Raw genomic sequence first — 25,096 nt, 5'->3', positions numbered from 1 at the left:
TGGAAAAGATCCTGATGCTCAGAGACTGAAGGCAAAAGGAGAATAGGGTGGCAGAGGATGAGATGGTTAGACAGCATCACTCACTCAAAGGACATGACTTTGAGCACACTCCAGGGGACAGTGGAAGACCTGGTGTGCTGTAGTCATGGAGTCACAAAGAGCTGGACATGACTTAGTGACTCAACAGCAAGGGTGGAATATTGCCATAATACACAGAACAAACTTTTTAATGTGTGAAAAAATGCAGTCAAAAATATAAGTCTACACTGAACATATGTGGAAAAGATATTTAATTGTAAAATAGAAAAGTAGGTCAGAGTACAGTTTTAAGGGTAACTGCTTCTTTATACAGTATAGGTAATCTAGAAGGGTCTTAGGGTTAAACATTTTCATAAAGCAATAAAACATTAAAAAATAAACCAAGAAAAGAGCTTGAAGTTATGTTTTACAAAAAAAGCAACAGTATGTCAGAGTTTAATGTCCATACATTTGTGGAATTCAACAATACTGTGATGAGAGCCAGTCACAGCACAGACTTACAGCTTTCACAGGGAGAAGATAAAGTTATGTTAGACATATCTATAGCATCACTGTAGTACAAAAAGTTCTTGTTCTACATACAAAAGCAGTTTTTTTCTTTTCTGTAAGAATAATTTCCTGGGGGGGAAATGAGTCCATGAAGTATTTCAGAAACCCATGTTTTGAGTTTTCCAAAAACATTATCTTAAAATCCAGTGCCTTAAAGTGCTTTCATGTGGAAATCATGATGGAAGGCACAGAAGAGTTTCACATCCCCACTACGAAATTTTCAAAAAAGCATAAATTTTGCAGTTTGAAAATTCAAGATATCTTGTAAGCTGCTCCTTCCAAGAACATTGTCATTCCAATAAAACCAGCTGCTAGCTTACTTAGTTTCAAGGACCTACAGAATAAAAGGGTTTCTTTCTTTCCTAGTAACTTTCATCATCTTTGTGGGAAAAATAATACCTATGCAAGTGATGCATTCCAAAATTATAAAACATGCAGAATATGTACAAACAGAAAGTTTTAAAAAATATTTGCTTCATATACATGTAAATCTACTTGGGTATAGCTGAAATTGAACAAATATAAAAATCTGCTTTCTAAAAAATGTTTTCAGAGAATCTGAGACAACTTAAAGCTGTACAAAGATTTCCTGGTAGAAATCTTCTCTTCATATAGAAGTTTATACCAACAGGAGTAATTCCAGCATCAGTCCACCACATAATTATTACACATTTGGTCTAATCAACAACGATCACCCTTAAAACTGTTCCATTTCTGAGAAATTAAGGTTTGTACTAATATCAAAAAGAATTCACAAAAACGGTGGCTTATTGTGTTTTTGGATCTCTTCAACAATCTTTATCAACTCATTTGGAACTGTAAAAAAAAAAAAAAACTATTTACAGAATTCAGTTTTAAATACATTTCACAACTTCTAAAGTTTTATGTTACAAGAACTCAGAGCTCATGGCTTAAGTCCAATTATCCATCTGCAGTCTCTTCAATTATCCTGTCTTTCCATGACTGCACCTTATCGTGTACAGTTCAAGATTGTATTCTTTCTTGACCAAAAGTAAACTCAAACTATATGTTCATTTCAATTAAACAGCTTCTTTATTAGTCTGAAGACGCGTCATAGCTTCTAATTTCTGTCTGTAGGCCTCTGCTTCCTGTTCTTTCTTTAGAAGTTGCTGTCGGTATTTCTGTGCTTCTCGATTAGCTTCATCCAGCTGTTTCTGAAGAGCTTCTCTCTCCTAATTAACAAAAAAAAAGTTTTTTTTTCGTAACTGCACAAATACATTAACACATTCAAGTATATATCCTACAAATAAAGAAACCTGTAGTAGTTAAAAGTAGCCATCTATTGGTATTTCTGAGACATCTTGCCTTTTCAACCAATTCTCTTATAATTAAAGCCCTCATTTTGAGCTCCTCAATATGAGATAAAGACTAGTTTCTGACCTCAAGGAAATTATTTGCTAATTCGAAATAAAACTACCATGATGAACCCAAACTGGGTACCTGTACTTTTATACCAACTATAAAAACTAGTGAAAAACTTAAATAGGGAAATATATAGCCATACCTCTTTACATCTTTATCTGTGATGTTAAAAAGCTACTAATTATAAAAAAAATAGTATTCATTGAAAACCCATTATATATGTTGATTAACAAGGTGATTTCCAATAACAAGTCTGTAAGATAGATATTATGCCCATTTTACAGATGAGAAAAATGATGCTCAGAGATGATGTAGCTTTCCCATAACACAATGAGTCAGGTTTATGAGGTTCTACTGTTACTGTGTTTAAAACTATCATTTCCTATGATAGCAAGCAAGATTCCTCACCTTCAAAATGAAGAGGGCTGGTCTAGATGAGTATTTCCTAAATTATACCATTTTACAAATCAGTAAAATATTAATTTCTCTATTGTGATCCATTATATATTGTAAAACACGTGTATTAAGTTCCTGAATAAATTGAGAGGTGAAACACTCATCTGGTCCAATGAAAATGATATTCTTTCTCCTCCTCCTCACTCTGCCCTTATACAGTTGTCTAAGGGAAAACATTTCAACTCCTTTCCCATACCTCCAGTAAGCATATGGACAAAAACTCAACTTGCACAGACCCAAGCTCAATCTCATCTCAGAAGCACAAGCCCTCTGAATGAGGTGGGGGCCAAGAGCAGAACTACTAGTCACAAAATGAGGCCAGGTTGCCACTGGACAAGACACTTAGCCAGAGAGAACTGAAGGTAAAGGCAAGGGGTCGGCAGCTTACTGGGAAAGAGAACACTACGAGGGTCTCTTCCACTCTCTCTTTGACCCACGTCCACTGGGAACACCAAAAGATTCCCTTCCCTTCACTATTCACATGGTCCATAAGGAGGAACATGTCTAATAGTCCTGCCTTCCTGTGATCCCACTGCCTTCCCTACACTGGGAATGAAGCTAGATCCAACATTAGTTTTTCCCATGAGCCCACCAAAAGTTGGAGTGATTGATTGCACATGTAGTCTCCAAATTGTCCAATTACATAAAATGTACAGTAGAAGAAAGGTGTGCCCATCATCTCCAAGTTAAGAAATGCCTAAGCCTTACCCTGCTCCTCTTTTCTCCTTACTACAGGCAAGATGCCAACCTCATATAAGCAATGGATACCAGTCCCTGTCAGTGACCTGCAGGACTTTAGAAAGGGTACAAGCTAGACCACCTTGCTCTGGTAGGAGAACACACAGCTGTGCATTTAAATGTTTTACAATTTTACCTGTCCTAATAAGATCCTTTGCCAGTCAAAGTTTTGAATATAGATAAAAACTTGCCCTAATTTGGTAGGAAATATTAGAAAAAATAAACTTCAAGGTATCTTATAAAATTAGCTATTTTATTCACATTTAGACAGAGCAAGAGATTCACAATTATTTCAGTTTATGAAACCAGTAAGGAAGATATTTATCTTACACTACAACTTCATGCCCAACGATATATTATTATTACATTAGGCAATAGAATAATGGAACAAAGACTTCAAATTTGCTTTATTTCCAAATAGGATTCTCAAATTCTGTTTCAACTATTAGCAATTATCTTTTAACAGTTTTATATATGATTTTTTAATATTCCAATTTATTTTACTTTATTATAAAGCAAAAAAATCATAATAGTGATTTATCTTCTACCATACCTCAGTGTAACTTTTAGAAGATAATAATAATAGCAAGTTACTGAGCATTTACTATATGCTCACCACTGTACTAGTCCTTCACATGCATTCTCACTTGAACCTTTCAACAATTTGATAATGTAGGTGCTATTATTTTCCCCTTCTTACGGATGGGGAAGCCAAGCCTTGAAAGGTTAAATAACTTGACCAATCACACTCAGAAAATTATCATTCAAACCTAAATTTGATTCCAGACTCATATTCTTAACCATTAAATATTTTTTTAAAAAAGAAACTGAGGCAGGGTGTGTGAGCTGTCGGCTTGTGTGCAAACATCCTCTAACTGCCATGGGCCAAACATGATCCTATTTTTATAAATAAAGTTTAACAGAAATACAGCCATACCCACTCATTACCAAACTGTCTGTGGCTGCTTTTCCACTATGAAGGCTGAACAGAAGGCAAAACACACCCTATGGAACGTTTAGCAGCAACCCCAGCCTCCATACACTAAATGTCAGTGGCATTTCCCTCATTGTGACAACCTGAAATGTATCCAGATATTGCCAAATGTCCCCTGGGGTCAAAATTGCTCCAGTTAAGAACCACTGATTTTGAGAAACTCTTGAGGTTTTTGGCCAAGCAATCACTTAGAAAGGAATATAAAAATATATCCCTAAGACAACTCTACTGGTCATCTACGAAAATAAAATCCAAAGAACTACTTCATGTACTCTAAGAAAACAGTTTAATGAAAACATTGGAGGTCTCTCTTCATTCTGTATCCCCTGCCCGCCTCTACCATCTCTGCTCACTCTATGCTTCAAGGTCTCTCTGCAGTAGCTCTAAGATTATGCAACTTTGGCCTGAACATTTCCGGTGACGGTAAATAAGATTTTTATTACCAGGTAACTCAATTACAAAAATTGAGCTGAAACTCTAACTTCCTTAAGTTCTTTATATCAAGGTAAAATTCCATCTCCCTGAAGTGCTGTCTCCTTGGTTCTAGTTACTTTACATATCTCAGTTCATACTTCCTTGTTATTTGTAATTATTCTCCCTGGTTTCTGAAAGACTGTAGGTGGAATCAGGGTGAAATTTGAAGAAAACAGCAACTCTCCCTGGTTGTTAGGTAAATAAAAGCTACAGGCTGCATATTCACTGTTTTAAAAATGGTGAACTGACATAAATCAACTGTACTCCAATTAAAAGAAATGCTGAATTAAGTCAGTTTATGTTAAATAAAAATTCAAGTAATTTAAAAGTGTTTTATTAAATAGTTAAAGCAAAGTACATGACAAAATCTTTTTCATTTTATGTCAGAAAAAAAAAATCAACTGATTTATCTGTAAAAGATATTAAAGATTATTAAAAAATAAGTATACTGACACCATTCAATGAAATAAATGGTTAATTTATAAGAACTTTAGTCTATTACTCTAAATTTTGAAGAAATAAAACAACACACCCTCAATAATTAAACATTACTAAACATCTGGTTAAACCATGAATTAAATTCTTCTTAACTCAGTAATATATACTTTGAAATTGTGGCCACTAGTCTTACATGTAAATGAATTTGGGCAACAATATTTTCTAACTGTCCTCAGTTAGAACTACGTTTCCTTTAGGTGACATTTTTAAAAATCCTCTTTTTTGTATAATAACAAGAACCTTAACAAAGAATTTCTAAATACCGATGTTTACTATTCACATATATTAGATATTATGAATGTGAATATAACAATAGGCTGACTTTTTCAACTCTCATAAAACCCCCAAAATGCAGTTATTGTTATCCTAAATTCAAATGTGGGAGAAAATAAAACAGAAGTGCAGAAAGGTAAGATAACTTGCCTCAAAGCTAATAGGAGGGGCAAGAAGTGGGATTCAAATCCAGCTCATTTAATTTCAAATCCAAACTTCTTGTCTTTACATTGCAGTTGCTCTTTTTAAGTTATTCAAGAAAGATCTTATTTTCATTTTGATGTAGTTAATTATAAACTTGGGGGAACAATTCTATTTACAGAAATGTGAGAAAAAAATCTACGAGGTAACTATGGAATAGTCATATTTACAAACTAGTTTACAATTCAAACTAGATTGGCAGAGGTAAAAAAAAAGGTGACCCTATCAACAGCTAGTCTACATTTAATTTCCTTAATGGACTCAACAGTGAAATAAGCGGTTATCTATGGCTTTTTCAAAAAAAATAACTCAGTTGACAAACTCCAACATTCTTTAAGAGGATCTTCCAGCCCAAATAGACATTTGCATTTCATTTTTGAAAGAAAAAAATGTTTAGTCAATATATAGTGACATTCCCTCTAGTGACTGTGAGAATGATGTATGTAAATTTAATAGAAAATAAAGGATGAAGTGCAAAGACCAAAGACATTCCAATGTTACCATGATGAAAGACTGTTACAAACAGATTCTTCACTCATTCATTCATTCATTCAATATTTATTTATTGAAGGCTTGCTATATGAATAAGGCAAAAAAAAACTAGACAAAAAAGTACTCATTCTATATCAAAACAATACTGTCAGTAATAAATATAAAAGACAAAAAAAAAAAGCAGATGAAATTTATTTTGGATGACTGCAGCAAAACACACCGGGTAAAAGACTCCTTACTTCTATTTCTGCAGACTCCACCCGGTTTTCAATTATTTCAATACATTGTCTTTTGGCTGGCGGTTCTTCACTTATAACAGTTTCTTCAGCAATGTCCGTTGCTGGTACTGTTAATACTAAAATGAAAAAATTTACTCATTACTTCATTTTCAGATAGGTTTAGAAGAATTAAAACTAGTCTTGATATTGTTGATGCAACTCATCTAAGATAAATATATTCCAAAGCCAGTTATTTCGTAACACTGATTTCCTTTTTATGAGAAATGTCCATATTTTTGTCTTCAACTTCTTGCCTTTTTACTGAAAACTATCATTTAAAGTGCCTATTTTTTAATTTTATAGACAATATATTCATTCATATGGCTCAAAATCAAAATAATATTTAACAAGCATATTTTGCTAACAGGTAATTGCTTTTATTGGTTTCTTATGCATTGTTCTTGTGTTCATTCATGTAAAAATGAATATGAATTTGCAATTCTCTTTTTTCTTTCTTTCATGAAAGTATCTGCTGTTTCCACTTCATATATCTAGGTACCTTTCATCAAGACTTACAGAGCTTTCTTTAATTTAGCTGCATTCTGTTCCACTATGTGGACACACTATTACGAACACTGTCTGTTCATAAGCTTTGCTCATCCATTGGGTTGTTGGACTTTGCCCCAGTTTTTAGTATCTATTTATACAAATGTAAATATACTGAGAGGGAGAGGCTGTCCTTGCTTTGCATAACAGAGCAAGAACGTAAAAATGAGTGTACAAGCTTAAACTATGCAAAACAATCTTACTAATCATTGGGGAAAATACAACCGTCCTACAGCTTCTAATGTCAAAACATTAAAAAATCTCTTACTGTCATTTGTAAACGTAAACAAATGAAAAATAGTAAAACCAGTATTAATTAAGAACATTAGAAATACTGAGAATTAAAGTATTTCTTTTAACTCATATCATACTACATTTAAAAATTTACTCAAAAAGAACTGAGAAGTTTACATTTGTTTCACTGGACTGTCTACATAGTCTATATAATCATATGCCATTTATAATTTTAAATTGTGAAGGCTTTAAATGTTTCTACTAATATTCAGTAAGTTCCCCTCATTGCTCTTCCTCCTCTTTCATCAATATAAATTTCAGAATCAGTTTGGCAAGTTCCAAAAAAAGACCTATTGGTTTTTATTATGGCCTAAATTGTGTCCCCCTCAAAATTCAAATGTTTAAGTCCTTCCTAATCCTCAGTACCTCAGAATGCATTTGGAGACAGGACCTTTAAAAAGGTTAAACAGGTAAAATGAGGTCCTTTGAGTGGGTCCTAACACAGTGTGACTGCTGTCCTTGTAAGAGGTTGGGTCGCAGAAGACACACAGACTGAGGGATGACTCTGTGAGGACACAGCAAGGAGGCAACCACCTGTAAGCAAGGAGAAAGGCCTCGGAAGGAACCAAGCCTGCCAGTGCCTTGATCTTGGACTTTCAGCCTACAGTACTGTGAGAAGATAAGTTTCTGTTAAGTTACCCAGACTGTGATAGTTTGTATGGCAGTCCTAGTAAATTAGTACAGCCTTTCGCCCCCATCACATCACACTTATCAATTAGGTCAGGAAGAATTGAGAGCTTTATGACAGTGAGTCATTTGATCCAAAAACATGAGTTTCTTTCCATTTGTTCATCAATGAGATTAGTCTGTGTGTTTAATATCAAGTTTTGGAAACAGTGTTGTATTTGCTTAAAACAAATACTCTGAAAGCTTTTTTTAAATATAAATTTATTTATTTTAATTGGAGTGAAAGCTTCTTCTTTTCTATATAGTTAGAATTAGTTCTTAAAACTTGTGAAAGTACTTGGTCTTGATCCAAATCCTGGAGCACCTGCATGAGAGAAAAGCCTCCCAGGCTTCACAGGTCAAGCGTTTCCTCCTCTACTGCTAAAGAAACAAAATCTTTCCTTGAGACCTAGTCTCTCTGCAAAGCCATACCTCCCTGCCACTCTCAATCAAACCTAGTTTAGGAGGACTTCTCCCTCCAGCCCTCTCTTTCCCCCACTTTCTTCATGGCCATGAAGAGACTTAGTCTTTACAATCCTGAGTCATTTTCCAGAAGGTTATATGTGCACATACTTTTCTTTTAGATCAGGGCAGGGATTGGGAAATACTGGGTACAGGGTGATGCTTGCTCAGATAGGAACTTTCTGCACCTTCTCTTTCTGCTTCCTGCAGCTTTCACGTCTAGTCTATCTTAACCCTACTTGCAGCACTGCCCACTCAGACTGGGCCCTGTCTTGCTGGAAGTGTATATTTATTGCTGATTTCTGAGCTCAACTCCTTTTCTTGATGCACAACTACGGGTTTCCCTGAGGGTTCTCCTGCCCTGGCTTAGATTTTAAGATGTTTTTGGAAATATGGAATTTTGTGGTTTTCTCAGCCTTTTAGTTTGATTAAAATGTATCTGGGGCTTATGTTTCATCCATTTTATTACTACTCTCTTATTACTCAAAATGAAAAAAATGGGACAATTATCAACAAAGCTGCTAAAAGTTGCCACCGTGTCCAACTTCTTTTTAAGTAGCCTTTTCTCACATAGTGTTTTTACAAGCTCATACAATATCTGAATTGTATTAAATGGCCTAGGAAAAAGTACTGTCCAATTTCCTGAGAATTAAGAATAAACACCATTTATGTAAATGCCTTCTACCCACCTTGTTGTCCATCTGGCATGGTCACAATGATGGGCTGACCTATTCCACTTGTTGGAATGGAGTGCAAATTTCCAAGCTGAATTCCATCTGTAACTATTGTGATGACTTGCTGACCCCCTGAACTAACTACTTGCTGAATTGCACCATCCACAGATTCTGCAGTAACTACTTCCTCCGTAGCCACTACTGGAAAAAAAAAAGTGAAAATCAATGAACATACATAGAAGCATGAAGAGAAGTTTGTTTTTACTCTGCTACTTTTGCTGTCCTTGCTTCTTTCTTATGAGTGTGCTATCCACTCAGCTGTGTCCGACTCTTTGCGACCACATGGACTGTAGCCTGCTAGGCTCCTCTGTCCATGGGATTCTCCGGGCAAGAATACTGGAATGGGTTGCCATGCCCTCCTCCAGGGGATCTTCCTAAACCAGTGATCGAACCCGGGTCTCCGGCATGGCAGGCAGATTCTTCACAATCTAAGCCCCCAGGGAAGCCATTTTTCTTATACAGGAAAGCTTTTACATGGTTTTTAAATTCAGTCTCTAGTGGTGCTGTAGATACCTATATAAACAGCTGATTACAAGTTCCACAATTTACAATAAGGGGGTTTCAGCTATGTATGCATACGTGTGTTTAAATAAACTGCCTTCATTTAGTTCTATGAGGTGCAAAATTTATAAGATCTCCTAAGGTCACAGATATGACAAAGTACTTACGCCATCTTAATAAAATTCTAAAATCCAAAAAATAAAATACAGTATGTGGTGATACTCCATCTAAATTTACAAATGAGTTGATATACATTTCCCATCCAACAAAACATGGAGCTCTGTACTTCTCAAGCAGACAGAATAAACAGCATTCCCTTTTTGGATTGTGTGAGCAAGGGTTGCCTTTATAATAAGTGGCACATAGATCTGGTACTGTTGGATATCAAATAATACATTAACATTTACATAAATAAAATTCAAAACTATGCTCTCAGTATTTCATGAAAGGTTCAGACAGGATTCTGGCAGCTGAAAACAGCAGCACTCCAGGTCTTGCCTAGGTAAAGAAATTGCCAAAATCCTTTCCCACAGGCAATTCTATACCCAACTACTGATCCCAAAAGATATACTCACAAACATTCATATCAGCTTTACTCATATTAGTCAAAAACTTGAAACAAATCAGATATCCGTCAAAAGTAGAATGAATAAACAAACTGGTTAACAAAATGGTAGATTCACACACTGGAATACTACATAGCAATTAAAGTGACTAAATACAAAACATGGATAAATCTGACAAAAGAGCATACTGGGTGGTGTAAATCAGACACAGTATACATAATGAGTACTTTCCATTTATGAACTGAGCAATGAGATTAGACAAGAGTATTTACCTTGTGACAATTCATTAAACTATACATTAACGGATTTTTCTATATATATATATATGTTACACATTTAAAAAAAAAGGCATCAAAAGGAAAAATGACAGCAAATGGACAGCAAACACACTGAATTTTTAAAAATCCACTTATCCATGATAATATCTCATGAAAGAAGAGAGAAAGGGGGAAAGAACTAGGATCTTCTTGATAGAAGAATGACATTAATTAACAAAAGAAGAAAAATTATCACTGTAACCCCCAGTGTAATAACTTATTTAAGAAAGCATCACCAATGGATGTTAAAAAAAAAATATTGGTGAAATGTTTTTGAGAGACAAAATGTTCAAATGAATCTACAGAGTTCAAAGTCATAAAGAACAAGCAAGGGGGCCTTTCCTGGTGGTCCTGTGGCTAAGACTCCGTGCTCCCAACAAAGGGAGCTAGATCTGGTCAAGGAACTAAATCCCATGTGCCGCAACTAAGACCCTCCATAGCCAAATAAACAGATTTTTTTAAGTATAAAAAAAAAAAAAAAGGGCAATACAGCAGGACTATCCTAGTTTGGGGGAGACTCAAAAGACAAAATAATTGAATACAGTGTGTGAATTCTGACTGGATCCCAGATGAAAACAAACCATTATAAAGGACATTTTGGGGTTGAGGAAACTTGAATATGAATCACATGTCAGATAGTATTACTAAATTAATGTTTATGTTTGTAGAAAATATAATAGAACAGTGAGTATGTAGGAAGTGTCCTTGTTCTTGGTAGATACATGCTGAAGAATTTAAGGATCAAGTGCCATGACGCCTGTAACCTACTTTCAGATAATTTGGCAAAATAAAAGCATGTGTCTGTGTGTGAACATGCAGTGGTGGCAAGATGTTAACAGGTGTGAATACAGGTACAAGGTATAAAGTTCATTCTCCAATTTTTCTATGAAAAAAAAGTTTTAATATAACTAATTCTGAAAAAGGAAATGACAAAAAAAACTATTTCTAAATGATATGGTTCTCTGAAATGTGTTATTTGAGGTAACACTTTACCAAAAGTGTAATGAAATAAAATAATTCTCTCCTAAAGTCATGCTACCCTTCAGATACACATTTACTCTGAAACATGCTAAGCTGCTACCAACTTCCAGTAGAACAACCTGGATATCAACAACCACACGATTCACTAAATACAGATATGCCTTAATTAAACAAACTCCTTTTTTTAAACAAAACCCTAGTTTTCAAGGATGAACTCATGGCAAGAGATATGGCTGTAACTCTGCGACTCTGTTACTTGGGTAATCAGAGATCACAATACAAACCACAGATGATATTTAAAATGCAAATAATCTTTATGTTTTCGGTTCTCTCATTTTTGTTTGTCTTAAACAATAATTACACTTTATCACCAAGCACTTAAGAAAATTTCAGGAAGATAATTATAAAATGAAATGTAGGGCATAAAGCAGTAATATATTCGATAGAATAACTACTGAGGTTTTCAAACACATTAACTATTGCTTTGATTTTTCTTTTAAATATCCATATGAAAAAGAAATGTTCACTCTGGATGAATGGTACCTGTAAGTAGCAAATATTTCTAAAACATAATCATACATAAGACATTTCTGAGATCACACATAATCAAGACACAACTCGAACTTTCATCTTTGTATTCTTTGCAATGACTATCATTAAGATAACAGAGTTCTGGCCTTTCATCTAAAAAGCTTTCTTTTTAAGTTGTACTTTGGTGAGGAATTAAGAAAAAATCATAAGGAAACCAATTATGTAAGAAAACAAAGTAGCCCCTGAGTAATCCTAAGAACAACCTAACAGTGAAGTGTTGAAACATATAAGAATAAAAGAGAAAACCTAAAAACTTTACAAAGAATGTCATTAAAAAAAACTATAAATCCACAGATATATCCAAATATAAAACTCCTAGATAAAACAAAATAACTAATAAATATTCATTGCTGATTTAAAAGTCAAGCTGTAATATACAAAGAGAGGCTAGATAACCTGCACCATCTTTGAAAATATTTGAGACCTCTTATTCAACCTAACTTTTGAATTTTAATGCCATAAAATTCAACTAAGATAAGGAAAAAACTGTCTTTGAGGTATTCTTAAAAGACTGAAAATTCTATGTATATAAACATTTCAACAATAAAACAGAAACTATGCTTACTGAAGAAAAGCATAACATTTCAAAAGTATTATCTCCTGAATTCGAATCTGAAATTAAAAAAAAAAAAAACAAACAGGCAAAAACAAAACAATATTATCAGCTCCACTAACTTATCCCTGAAAGCCAATTAACTATTAGGAGAAAGGAGGGAAACAGCCACCAGACTCATTATACCTTTGGAAAAACCACTGTATTAACAATTAGTCAAAGATGCACTAAAGACAAAAAGAAGGGTAGTCACAGATATTCATTTAGTCAAGGGATTATAAAGCTGTGCCACAAGAAAAAAAATAAGTCTAAGCAATGCAACATCAATGTGAGACTGCAAACAAAAGCCATAAAATAGAGGTTTCTGAGAGCTAATTTCAAAAGGACTAAAACTACACTGTATATTTAAGGCCTACATCTAACAATTTTAACTTCCAATTCTATATCCAAATAAAGTGTAAGTGAAAGTCATTCAGTCGTGTCTGGCTCTTTGCGACCCTATGGACTGTGGAATTCTCCAGGCCAGAATACCAAAGTGGATGGCCTTTCCCTTTTCCAGGGGATCTTCCCAACCCAGGAATCGAACCCAGGTCTCCCACATTGGAGGCAGATTCTTTACCATCTCAGCCACAAGGGAAGACAAAGAATACTGGAGTGGGTAGCCTATCGCTTTTCCAGTGGACCTTCTCAAACTAGGAATCGAGCAAGGGTCTCCTGCATTACAGGTGGATTCTTTACCAACTGAGCTATGATCCAAATAACTCTCAACTCTATTCACTTCTTATTATCTCTTTGCCAGATCTTAATCCATGCTACCATTACTTCTTCCCCAGGTGAGTGCCACAGACTCCTAACTAAACTCCCCTTAGTTTCATGCACAGGAAAATATACTAAGAGAACATTTCAAATATGTATGTTTCAGGAAGATGTTTGCTTTTTCTAAAATTAGTGAAATGAGAGCATAAGAAAAAAATAAAAAAGCATATTTTAAGGAAACCTCTGCACAACTTTCTAGTCAAGTGAAATGGTCAATTGTATCTAAACATCTAGAACTCATACATTATTTTCTGATGGTAAATCTCTTACTTGGCTAGGTAACTACTATGACAAATCAAATAAAGCAAAAGAACGTAAATACTAACAAGCAAAAATGAACCACAACTAGACTGCAAATCAGATTTATTTGGTATAAGAAGATGAAATATCAGACAAAAGAAAAATATAATTCTTAAAATTATCAAACACTATGATGGTAACTTCCAGCAAATAGAAACCTTCTTAACTTAGAGGTGAGTTAAAAGATGAAAAAGAAACGCATTCCCTCAGTTTAAATAGATGTCCACACTTAGTCCCTGACAGAGTGTATATACATACACATTTTTTATAAAGAGGTAATATTTTCTTTAAATCAAAATTTTATCAAAGCTTACTAATCAGCACCTGCTAAAATACAATTTCATAGGAGTAGCTATCATCTATAAAATTTTTCTTATCTGTTTGGGCAGAAATCAGTATACCAAGTAACAGTGTGTACAAATAAAGAAAAACTTTTAAGAGGCACATGAGTTACAGATAAATAAACCTTAATGAATCTACAGACTATGACAGTGAATAATTACTCTGTTTTATATTTGAAGTGCTCAAAGTGATAATATCCTTCTCATGTCAATTTGAGACATATGATTTTGACAATAGGTATCACATTTTTATTTTAATTATATCCTAATTGAACCACAATTGAAAGAGACACGTGTACCCCAATGTTCATCGCAGCACTGTTTATAATAGCCAGGACATGAAAGCAACCTAGATGCCCATCAGCAGATGAATGGATAAGAAAGCTGTGGTACATATACACAATCCAATATTTGTCAGCCATTAAAAAGAATACATTTGAATCAGTTCTAACGAGGTGGATGAAACTGGAGCCTATTATACAGGGTGAAGTAAGTCAGAAAGAAAAACACCAATACAGTATACTAACGCATATATATGGGATTTAGAAAGATGGTAATTATAACCCTGTATGTGAGACAGTAAAAGAGACACACATGTATAGAACAGTCTTTTGGACTCTGTAGGAGAGGGCGAGGGTGGGATGATTTGGGAGAATGGCATTGAAACATGTATATCATATGTGAAATGAATTGCTAGTCCAAGTTCGATGCATGATACAGGGTGCTCGGGGCTGGTGTGCTGGGATGACCCAGAGGGATGGGAAGGGGAGAAAGGTGGGAGGAGGGTTCAGGATGGGGAACACATGTACACCCATGGTGGATTCATGTCAATGTTTGGCAAAAACCACTACAATATTGTAAAGTAAATAAATAAATAAAACTGAAAAAAATATAATATAAAGAGGGAAAAAAATTATATCCGAATTACCTGAAGCTTGCTCCTTAATAAATCAATTCTTAAAAAGATTAAGTAGCAGTATCAGTGACTCAGTTCAGTTGCTCAGTTGTGTCCGACTCCTTGCGACCCCATGGACTGAAGCAAGCCTGGCCTCCCTGTCTATCACCAACTCCTGGAGTTTATTCGAACTCATGTCCATTGAGTTGGTGATGCCATCCAACCATCTCATCCTCTGCCATCCACTTCACCTCCCACCTTCAATCTTTCCCAGCATCAGGGTCTTTTAAAATGAATCAGTTCTTTGCATCAGGTGGTCAAAGTATTGGAGTTTCAGCTTCAGCATCAGTCCTTCCAATGAATATTCCAGACAGATTTCCTTTAGGATGGACTGGTTGGATCTCCTTGCAATACGAGAATACACAGAGAAACTATACGAAAAAGATCTTCACAACCCAGATAATCACGATGGTGTGATCACTCACCTAGAGCCAGACATCCTGGAATGCAAAGTCAAGTGGGCCTTAGGAAGCATCGCTGCGAACAAAACTAGTGGAGATGATGGAATTCCAGTTGCCCTATTTCAAATCCTAAAAAATGATGCTGTGAAAGTGCTGCACTCAATATGCCAGCAAATTTGGAAAACTCAGCAGTGGCCACAGGACTGGAAAAGGTCAGTTTTCATTCCAATCCCAAAGAAAGGCAATGCCAAGAATGCTCAAACTATGGCATAATTGCACTCATTTCACACACTACTCAAGAATGCTCAAAATTCTCCAAGCCAGGCTTCAACGGTACATTAACCATGAACTGCCAGATGACCACGCTGGATTTAGAAAAGGCAGAGGAACCAGAAATCAAATTGCTAACATCTGTTGGATCACTGAAAAAGCAAGAGCTCTAGAATAACATCTACTTCCACTTTATTGACTATGCCAAAGCTTTGACTGTGTGGATCACAACAAACTGTGGAAAATTCTTAAAGAGATGGGAATATCAGACCACCCGACCTGCCTCTTGAGAAATCAGTAGGCAGATCAGGAAGCAACAGTTAAAACTGGACATGGAACAACAGACTGGTTCCAAATCAGGAAAGGAGTATGTCAAAGCTGTATATCCACCCTGCTTATTTAACTTATATGCAAGAGTACATCATGAGAAATGCTGGGCTGGATGAAGCAATATCAATAACCTCAGATATGCAGATGACACCACCCTTATGGCAGAAAGTGAAGAACTAAAGACCCTCTTGATGAAAGTGCAAGAGGAGAGTGAAAAAGTTGGCTTAAAACTCAACATTCAGAAAACAAAGATCATGGCATCTGGTCCCATCACTTCATGGCAAATAGATGGGGAAACAGTGGAAACAGTGACAGACTTTTATCTTTTTGGGCTCCAAAATCACTGCAGATGGTGACTGAAGCCATGAAATTAAAAGACGCTTGCTCCTTCAAAGAAAAGTTATGATCAATCTAGACAGCATATTAAAAAGCTGAGACATTACTTTACCAACAAAGGTCCATCTAGTCAAAGCTATGGTTTCTCCAGTAGTCATGTATGGATGCGAGAGTTGGACTATAAAGAAAGCTGAGCACCGAAGAATTGATGCTTTTGAACTGTGGTGTTGGAGAAGACTCTTGAGAGTCCCTTAGACTGCAAGGAGATCCAACCAGTCCATCTTAAAGGAAATCAGTCCTGAATATTCATTGGAATGACTGATGCTGAAGCTGAAACTCCAATACTTTGGCCACCTGATGCAAAGAGCTGACTCATTTGAAAAGACCCTGATGCTGGGAAAGATTGAAGGTGGGAGGAGAAGGGGACGACAGAGGATAAGATGGGTGGATGGCATCACCAACTCAATGGACATGAGTTTGAGTAAACTCTGGGAGTTGGTGATAGACATGGAGGCCTGGCGTGCTGCAGTCCATGGGGTTGCAAAGAGTCGGACACGACTGAACGACTGAACTGTTGTTCCATGTCCAGTTCTAACTGTTGCTTCCTGACCTGCATACGTATTTCTCAGGAGGCAGATCAGGTGGTCTGGTATTCCCATCTCTTCAAGAATTTTCCAGTTTGTGGTGATCCATATAGTCAATGGCTTTGGTGTAGTCGATAAAGCAGATGTTTTTCTGGAACTCTCTTGCTTTTTTGATGATCCAACAGATGTTGGCAATTTGATCTCTGGTTCCTCTGCCTTTTCTAAATCCAGCTTGAACATCTGGAAGTTCACAGTTCACATACTGTTGAAGCCTGGCTTGGAGAATTTTGAGCATTACTTTGCTAGCATGTGAGATGAGTGCAATTGTGCGGTAGTATGAACATTCTTGGGAGAAGGCAATGGCGCCCCACTCCAGTACTGTTGCCTGGAAAATCCCATGGATGGAAGAGCCTGGTAGGCTGAAGTCCATGGGGTCGCTAAGAGTCGGACACGACTGAACGACTTCACTTTCACTTTCCATTTTCATGCATTCGAGAAGGAAATGGCAACCCACTCCAGTGTTCTTGCCTGGAGAATCCCACGGACAGAGAAGCCTGGTGGGCTGCAGTCCATGGGGTTGCACAGAGTCGGACACGACTGAAGCGACTTAGTAGTAGTAGTAGTAGTATGAGCATTCTTTGGCATTGCCTTTCTTTGGGATTGGAATGAAAACTGATCTTTTCCAGTCCTGTGGCCATGCTGAGTTTTCCAGATTTGCTGGCATACTGAGTGCAGCACTTTCACAGCATCATCTTTTAGGATTTTAGGTCCACTGGAATTCCATCACCTCCACTAGCTTTGTTTGTCGTGATGCTTGGCCCACTTGACTGTGCATTCCAGGATGTCTGGCTCTGAGTGAGTGATCACACCATCATGATTATCTGGGTCGTGAAGACCTTTTTTTATAGTTTTTTTGTATAGTTTTTCTTTCATCTTCTTATACCAAAGTAGCAGTATACTCAACTATTAAAGCTATTAAGAAAGCCATTCCTTTCGCCTACATCTTTTCCTTAGTAGAGATTCACCTATGCACCCCATAAAGAGTTGAATAAATATTAAATTACACATAAAAATGAAATAAATAAGAAATATATATTATTCAAGCAAATCTTTGCTGTAGTACACTCACAATCTTTAGATAGTTTTTATATCCAACGTATTAGTAGTAAGAAATAGATCTTTTAAAATTTGCGTCAAATTCTTAAATTTTGGTGTGCCATCAGAGTCACTTTTGAGAACACATTAAAAATATAGATGTCAGGGCCTCACCCTAAACCTACTGAATCAGAATCCACTGGGAAAGAACTGGGGCAAATGAATTATTGAGAAGGTGACTCTGATTCACACAAAATGTAAGAAAGCTACTCTTATGATATTATCATATTAATTCAAACTACATAACTGAGAGGAGTTTAAATTAGTAGAAAACTTGAATCACAGAATATTTAAAGGAATACAGCCTTCTAATCATTGGGTACATAAATTAACAAGATCATTTCCAACTATCTCCAAGCAAAAATTCTACTAGTTTTAATAACAGAAAATGACAACTATTATATTAATGTTTGAGTTGCCTGATATTTCTCCTGAATTATCCCTTTCCAACATTATGAAGGACTTATTTTTTTGATTTTTTAAAAAAATTTTGAACTCCCCACAGGGCACATGGGATCTTAATTCCCCAACCAAGTATCAAACTCACGTCCCCTGCATTAGAAGAGCAGAGTCTTAACCACTGGACCACCAGGGAAGTTCCTATAAAGGATGTTTTAAACAAGTATTTTGTAAACTGTGGAGGCATACTTTTTGTTGTTGTTGTTGTTTGGTCGCCAAGTCATTTCCAAACTCTTTTGCCACTCCATGGACCGCAGCCCACCAGGCTCCTCTGTCCATGGGACTTCCCAGGCAAGAACACTGGAGTGTGTTGCCATTTCCTTCTCCAGTTGATCTTCCTGTCCCAGAGACTGAACCCTCATATCCTGCTTGGCAGGCAAATTCTTCACCACTGACGCCCCAGGGAAGCCCTGATACTTTTATTAGAGGCTAGAAATTTTTTCACTGATTTATTTCCAAAATGGGCTAATTTAATGTATCAAAAGACAGTTGTATCCTTCCTTAAAAAGAAGTTAAAAATAAATAACTTAGCATTTTGATTGATGTATCACTTTCTTATGAGTTTGCTGAGTAATCCCTTATATTAACCAGATGACTATTGTGACAACAAAATGACATAATGCAAATAATGCAAGTAAACCACTCAGCACAATGACAAGCTCATAGCAAGAACCCTGTACATATTAACCATCAAAAGTGAAACTGTTGGTCACTTAGTTGCGTCTGACTCTTTGCAACCCTGTGGTCTGTAGCCCACCGGACTCCTCTGTCTATGGGATTCTCCACGCAAGAATACTGGAATGGGTAACCATTCCCTTCTCCAGGAGATCTTCCCAACCCAGGGATCGAACCCAGGTCTCCTGCATTACAGGCAGATGCCAAATTAAATTTATGACTTACATCAATTGTTTCATCATCTTTTTCTGGCCTCACCTGTACCAAGATAGAGCTGCTGCTGCTGCTAAGTCGCTTCAGTCATGTCCAACTCTGTGAGACCCCATAGATGGCAGCCCACCAGGCTCCTTCGTCCCTGGGATTCTCCAGGCAAGAGCACTGGAGTGGGTTGCCATTTCCTTCTTGAATGCATGAAAGTGAAAAGTGAAAGTGAAGTTGCTCAGTTGTGTCCAACTCAGCGACCCCATGAACTGCAGCCCACCAGGCTCCTCCGTCCATGGGATTCTCCAGGCAAGAGTACTGGAGTGGGGTACCATTGCTTTCTCCGCTAGTAATTATTTAATATAACTATGAAAATTAGCATAGGCCTATGGACTCAGGAACTGAAACAAAAACTCTCAAAAAACCAGTAAAAATGAACATTAGCACCAAACTCATCAGGGTATAATGAGACTTATTGAATTACTTTTTTGTACTTCTATTAGACCAAGAATTATGAAAATTATGCATGGAGATGAAAAATTTAATCAAGTTAAATGCTTAGCAAAATAAAGGTTTATGAGGAAAGAACAAAACTGGAAATATTTAATAAAAATACTAGTAAGGAAGTAATTTAGTAACAGACTCTAATCAAACTTTGGCAATCCGAAGTTATATTTGCTTGTAACATCAAGAAGATGGAGGTATCATTGGGTTTCACAGTGAAAGCATTATACTAGACCAATTTCCTCTATGATGCTCCCATTCAACTAACATTAAGGTTTGTTTTATACATCAAAGACGCTTCTAACATAATCATGAAAGAATGTTTTAAAGCCATAGTTCAAATGAAATAGCATGGTTTCCTAGACTATCATAAGCACCAATTTTCTATATATAGGACCATATATGCCAGCTAGCCTCCATTTCAAACGCAGTTCACTTGCGGCTACAGTCTGGTTATATAGCATCAGAAGACATGTTTACTCCAATACTTAGCACCAGTAAAAGGAAAGAATCTGAGCAGACCAATTAGTGTACTGAAGGTTCTCATATTTTGTTCTTCAGCCATTTAAAAAGGGCAAAAAGGAAGACATTTATTTCAACAGACTGTTTCAACATATATACCTCAGAAGTAAAAGTAGTGATAATTACAAATATTTATTCTTATCACAAACCAAATTATAACCTGAAGAAACTGCATAGAGGAAACAGTGTACTTAGTAATCACAGACACACAACTTAGGAATAAGTCAGACCTTGAGCACGAACTTCCTTTCATCACTAAATAGCCTTGCTACTTTGTGCAAAACTATTTAACCTTCACAAAACCTCAATTTCATCATATACAAATGGACGTATTAATTAATTTCCCAGATCCTGAGATGTCCTTGAAAAATCATACAACATTTCTAAATTAGGATGAGTCTGACAACCGATATCAACAGAAACTAGACAGCCAAGAGGCAGAGAAATAACTTGACTGAGCATGTGTAAACCAACCTGTGAGAAGCTATTTCTTTATGTGATTACACACTTCAGCTGAGTTGTTTACACTGGTGTCAATGTACTCACCTGAACTTAAACTTAATTCAAACTCTTAAAGTATCTTCAGAAAGATCCCACTATGACGTAGCAGTGAAATGAAAAATTATTGTGTTCACAGAAGATTGCAAGTCACATGCAATAAAAGTCAACTATTATTACCAATTCTCTCAGACTAGACCACACATAACATTTTCAAAGGTTGAAGAAAAGTTGTTATGACCAATTCATGAAGCCAAACGTCTAAATGCCAATACTTCAGCTGACTTTGAAGAAAGGATGCATTTACAGTGATATGTACTTTAATAAAGGCAAAAATATTTACAAGTTTAATCAAACAGAAACCCACCAATGAAATTAACTTTCTCTGATACGCTTTTGCAATTACAAAGGTTCTGAAGAGATCCTTTGGCACAGGTCATAAAAGCCACACGTCAATAGGATGATGCACATAGCTGCTACTGTGAAAAGGGGATTCAGAAAAATCTTCAGATTCCCAAATACAAAGGTTTCGATTCAAACACTGGTTACAATGCTAAAGAAGCTGGAGAATGAAGAAATGTTTACTATCACTAGTTGGGGGTGGAGGTGTGGGGAGAAAGGGAGGGAGGGAGTTGGGAGGGAGGGAGGGAGAGAGAAAGGAGAGAGAGAGGTACTCCCTCCCCTAAAAAATACATCCTCCAGTCACCGCCTTAAAGACACAAATCCAGTAATATCTACCTTCAATCTTTCTGGTGAAGATTAAATGAGATCGTAAATAAAATGCTTGCCACAGTGCAAAGCACACACCAAACTCAACTGAACTGACCTGAAAGCACTCGCAGTAAACACGCAGTGAACTGTTGTTGTTATTATTATTAGTCACACTAAAAAAAACCATTAATTTAAATAATGAAAACAACATTATTCTTTACTTTCATAAGCACTGTCCAAATATAGTGGCTTAAACTACAGTAAGAAAAATAATTTTGTGGAGTTTTTTTAATTCTCTAATTAAAAAAAGAATTTCACTTACATAATTACAGCAAGAACTAGTTTGGTTAAGTACTGGGTTGGCCAAAACGTTCTTTTGGGTTTTTCTGTAACACCCAAACGAATTTTTTGGCCAACCGAATATAATAAGGTAAACCTTATAATATAATATAAGGTAAACCTTATCTAAATTGGCTATTAATATTGTCTGTAATCATTTAACTCCAGGTTAGCCTATAATGGTAGTTGTTGGTATGCTACTTCCTGGTTTTGTCAGTCATTAAGATTTTTAAGTCATTCTAATACAACTGCCAAAATTTAAGTTATGAGAAAGACAGCAAGTTCATATATATTTATCTACTTTTTACACAAAGTCACAGCCTAGTAAAACAAAGCTAAATTGGGTAAGCAGATATGTTTCCCGTGAATCATACAAGTTTGTTAATAATTTTAATTAATTTTAATTGATTGCCAAATTTTTATATCCTTTTAAAACCCAGATTTTCAGCTTCCCATGAAAAAAAACAGAACCTGGCGACACAGACTGAGGATCTTAATAAAATCAGCTAGAGTGGATAGCATGGGCACCCTCACCCTGCCCGACCTTCTCAGATGGCCATAAACTCAAGCCTATCCCCTTTCACCTTCCAAATTTTCTTCCTGGCCTTTGTCAATATTTGAATCTCCAACTTCTGATGTACACATTTTGACTTATTTTTCTAACCTGGAGTTTCGGAAGAATTGGACAGTGGAGCAGATGCTTCAGCTAAGGCAGCTAACGTAGCTAATACTGACGTAGAGGAGTTTCCAAACTGAACAGCAGACACACCCGTTTCATCTACAAGAAAGGAGAAAACAGGTTTGAATCTTTAAGGAATTTAATCTAGGGCATTTTTCTGACAAACTACTTTACTTTATTCAACTGTTAAATGAAGCTTAGATAATATTAGTTTTGGGAAAACAAGCTTGGATAGCATTAGCTTTTGAAAGGTCATATTGTAAGTATGTTTTGCAGTATCACCTTTCTTTAGATTATTTTTCTCATAAAAGTTTGATTTTTGCCAATTATAAGAAAGAAAACCAAGGTGGCTAATATAATCTTACCCTTATTCTCCAACAGTCCTTTCTTAAAAGGATGTATACCTACTAAAGCATAAAATCCCAATAGCTATCCTATATGCATCTCAATACCTGTTGCCTTGGATGAATTTTCTGAAGATACCAGACCTGTTAGGTTCACCACCCCTCCAGGTCCAATGATAAACTGCGGTGTTGCAGCATGTATCGTCACAGTGTCGGGACTCTCTGGGTTTGTGTTGATTTGGTTCTGCATAGCAATCTAGGCAACAAATTACCAGAGCTGTTTTTCAGAATTACAATCAGAACATACAGCACAGACTTTTAATATCATACAAACACAAATATAAAGGAACATTCTGTAATCCAAGAATTATATAATACAAATGGAAAGCTTTGTTTATGGTCTATTGAAAGTACAGAAGTAAATCATAGGTATGGATTTATATCCTAAGTTTCCTGATTAGATAAAGCAGCAAAAATCCCACGTGAGGAGAAATTAGTATCTGAGAGACTTTTACAGAACACAGTTGAGGGAACTCCCTGGTGGGCCAGTGTTTAGGACTCTGTGCTTTCAATGCTAAGGGTGTAGGTTCAGCTCTTGGCTAGGGAACTAAGATCTTACAAGCTGTGCGGAGGGGAAAGGAAAAAAAAAAAAAAAAAATATATATATATATATATACACACATGTATGTATTACAACTGAAAGATATTCTGCTGCCCTGTAGTTAGAGAAAACAAATTATTTAAATCAAAATTATGTTCTCTACTATGTTTGGCAATATATAACACTACCTATATAAAGCACATCCTTCCCAATTGTTCTCCATCCTCAATTCTAGGCCCCAAACTGCAGTCAGAAGAAAAAAAAATTGAAAGAAGCACAGCATGTGTTTATTTCCCTGAATATACAACATATTTTAAGTAACTAGGTGAAGTTCAATAGACTCATAGGGTCTTACAGAAGAGTTCTACTGGGAAGAAGAACAAGAAGCAATAAGTAAAGAAGATAATTTACATCAATATTGTCTAGCTAAAGAAAAGAGACGTAATGCTGGTTATTAGGAAAACTTGTCCAAAAGCCATAAATAACTGTGTTCATAAACAGACTTTTTTGAGGATGGTGAAAAAATAAACCGATCAGAATGATGAAGACTACCATTACTCACCAAGGGGACATTATTATGGTTACTTAAAAAAAACTTCAGTGGGAGGACAACAGAGTTGAAAAATGATATGGTATCCAAACATGCAATAAAATAATTAATAGAATAAAATGTCTAGAAGGGAATTCAGAACCTTAAAAACACCGAAACTCATCAGTTTATCTAATCTTCTAATGTTACATGCAAAGACTATGGTCTTATAATTAGGAAAATAAACAGTAATGAACAAAAAGGAAGTGAAAGAGGAATAGGTCTGTCCAAAATAATGTTCAAAATGAAAAACTATAAGCTAAATAATACCCTGAGGAAACCAGGGTCGAAAAAGAAAAATCTATCCTGTTGTACATTGCAACATTATTTTCAATAGCTAGAACATGGAAGCAAGCTAGATGCCCATCGACAGATGAATGGATAAAGAAGTTGTGGTACATATACACAATGGAATATCACTCAGCCATAAAAAGGAACACATTTGAGTCAGTTCTGATAAGGTGGATGAACCTAGAACCTATTATACAGAGTGAAGTGAGTCAGAAAGAGAAAGATAAATATCGTATTCTAACACACATATATGGAATCTAAAAAAATGGTTCTGAAGAATTTATTTACTGGGCAGCAATGGAGAAACAGACATAGAGAATAGACTTATGGACATGGGGAGAGGGGAAGAGAGGGTGAGATGTATGGAAAGAGTAACATGGAAACTTACATTACCATATGTAAAATAGATTCCCAATGGGAATTTGCTGTATGGCTCAGGAAACTCAAACAGGGGCTCTGTGTCAACCCAGAGGGATGGGATGGGGAGGGAGATGGGAAGGAGGCTCAAAAGGGAAGGGATATATGTATACCTATGGCTGATTCATGTTGAGGTTGGACAGAAAACAACAAAATTCTGTAAAGTAACTATACTTCAATTAAAAAATAAAT

The 25,096-nt window shown here is 36.0% G+C and overlaps 1 protein-coding gene across 10 annotated transcripts in view; it reads right to left on the bottom strand.

Moving 5' to 3' along the window:
• Positions 1 to 273: 273 nt before the first annotated feature.
• GABPB1 (GA binding protein transcription factor subunit beta 1) overlaps positions 274 to 25,096 on the bottom strand; it is a 71,499-nt gene continuing 46,676 nt past the window's right edge. For 4 of the 10 annotated variants that reach the window (XM_061428788.1, XM_061428789.1, XM_061428786.1 and 1 more), the window contains 5 exons: positions 23,115 to 23,262; positions 22,648 to 22,761; positions 9,033 to 9,218; positions 6,337 to 6,452; positions 274 to 1,781 (listed from right to left, as the gene is read on the bottom strand). In XM_061428788.1, the coding sequence (XP_061284772.1) occupies positions 1,629 to 1,781; positions 6,337 to 6,452; positions 9,033 to 9,218; positions 22,648 to 22,761; positions 23,115 to 23,262 (717 nt within the window). In that variant the 3' untranslated portion in view covers positions 274 to 1,628. Of the gene's footprint in view, positions 1,782 to 6,317; positions 6,453 to 9,032; positions 9,219 to 22,647; positions 22,762 to 23,114; positions 23,263 to 25,096 lie in introns of all 10 variants that reach the window. The other 6 variants (XM_061428793.1, XM_061428794.1, XM_061428791.1 and 3 more) reach the window with 4 other exon arrangements.

The sequence above is a fragment of the Bos javanicus genome, chromosome 10 (genome assembly GCF_032452875.1).
Source record: "Bos javanicus breed banteng chromosome 10, ARS-OSU_banteng_1.0, whole genome shotgun sequence".
Taxonomy (NCBI): domain Eukaryota; kingdom Metazoa; phylum Chordata; class Mammalia; order Artiodactyla; family Bovidae; genus Bos; species Bos javanicus.
The sequence above is the reverse complement of the archived record's forward strand: the minus strand, read 5'-3'. Positions and strand labels throughout refer to the sequence as shown.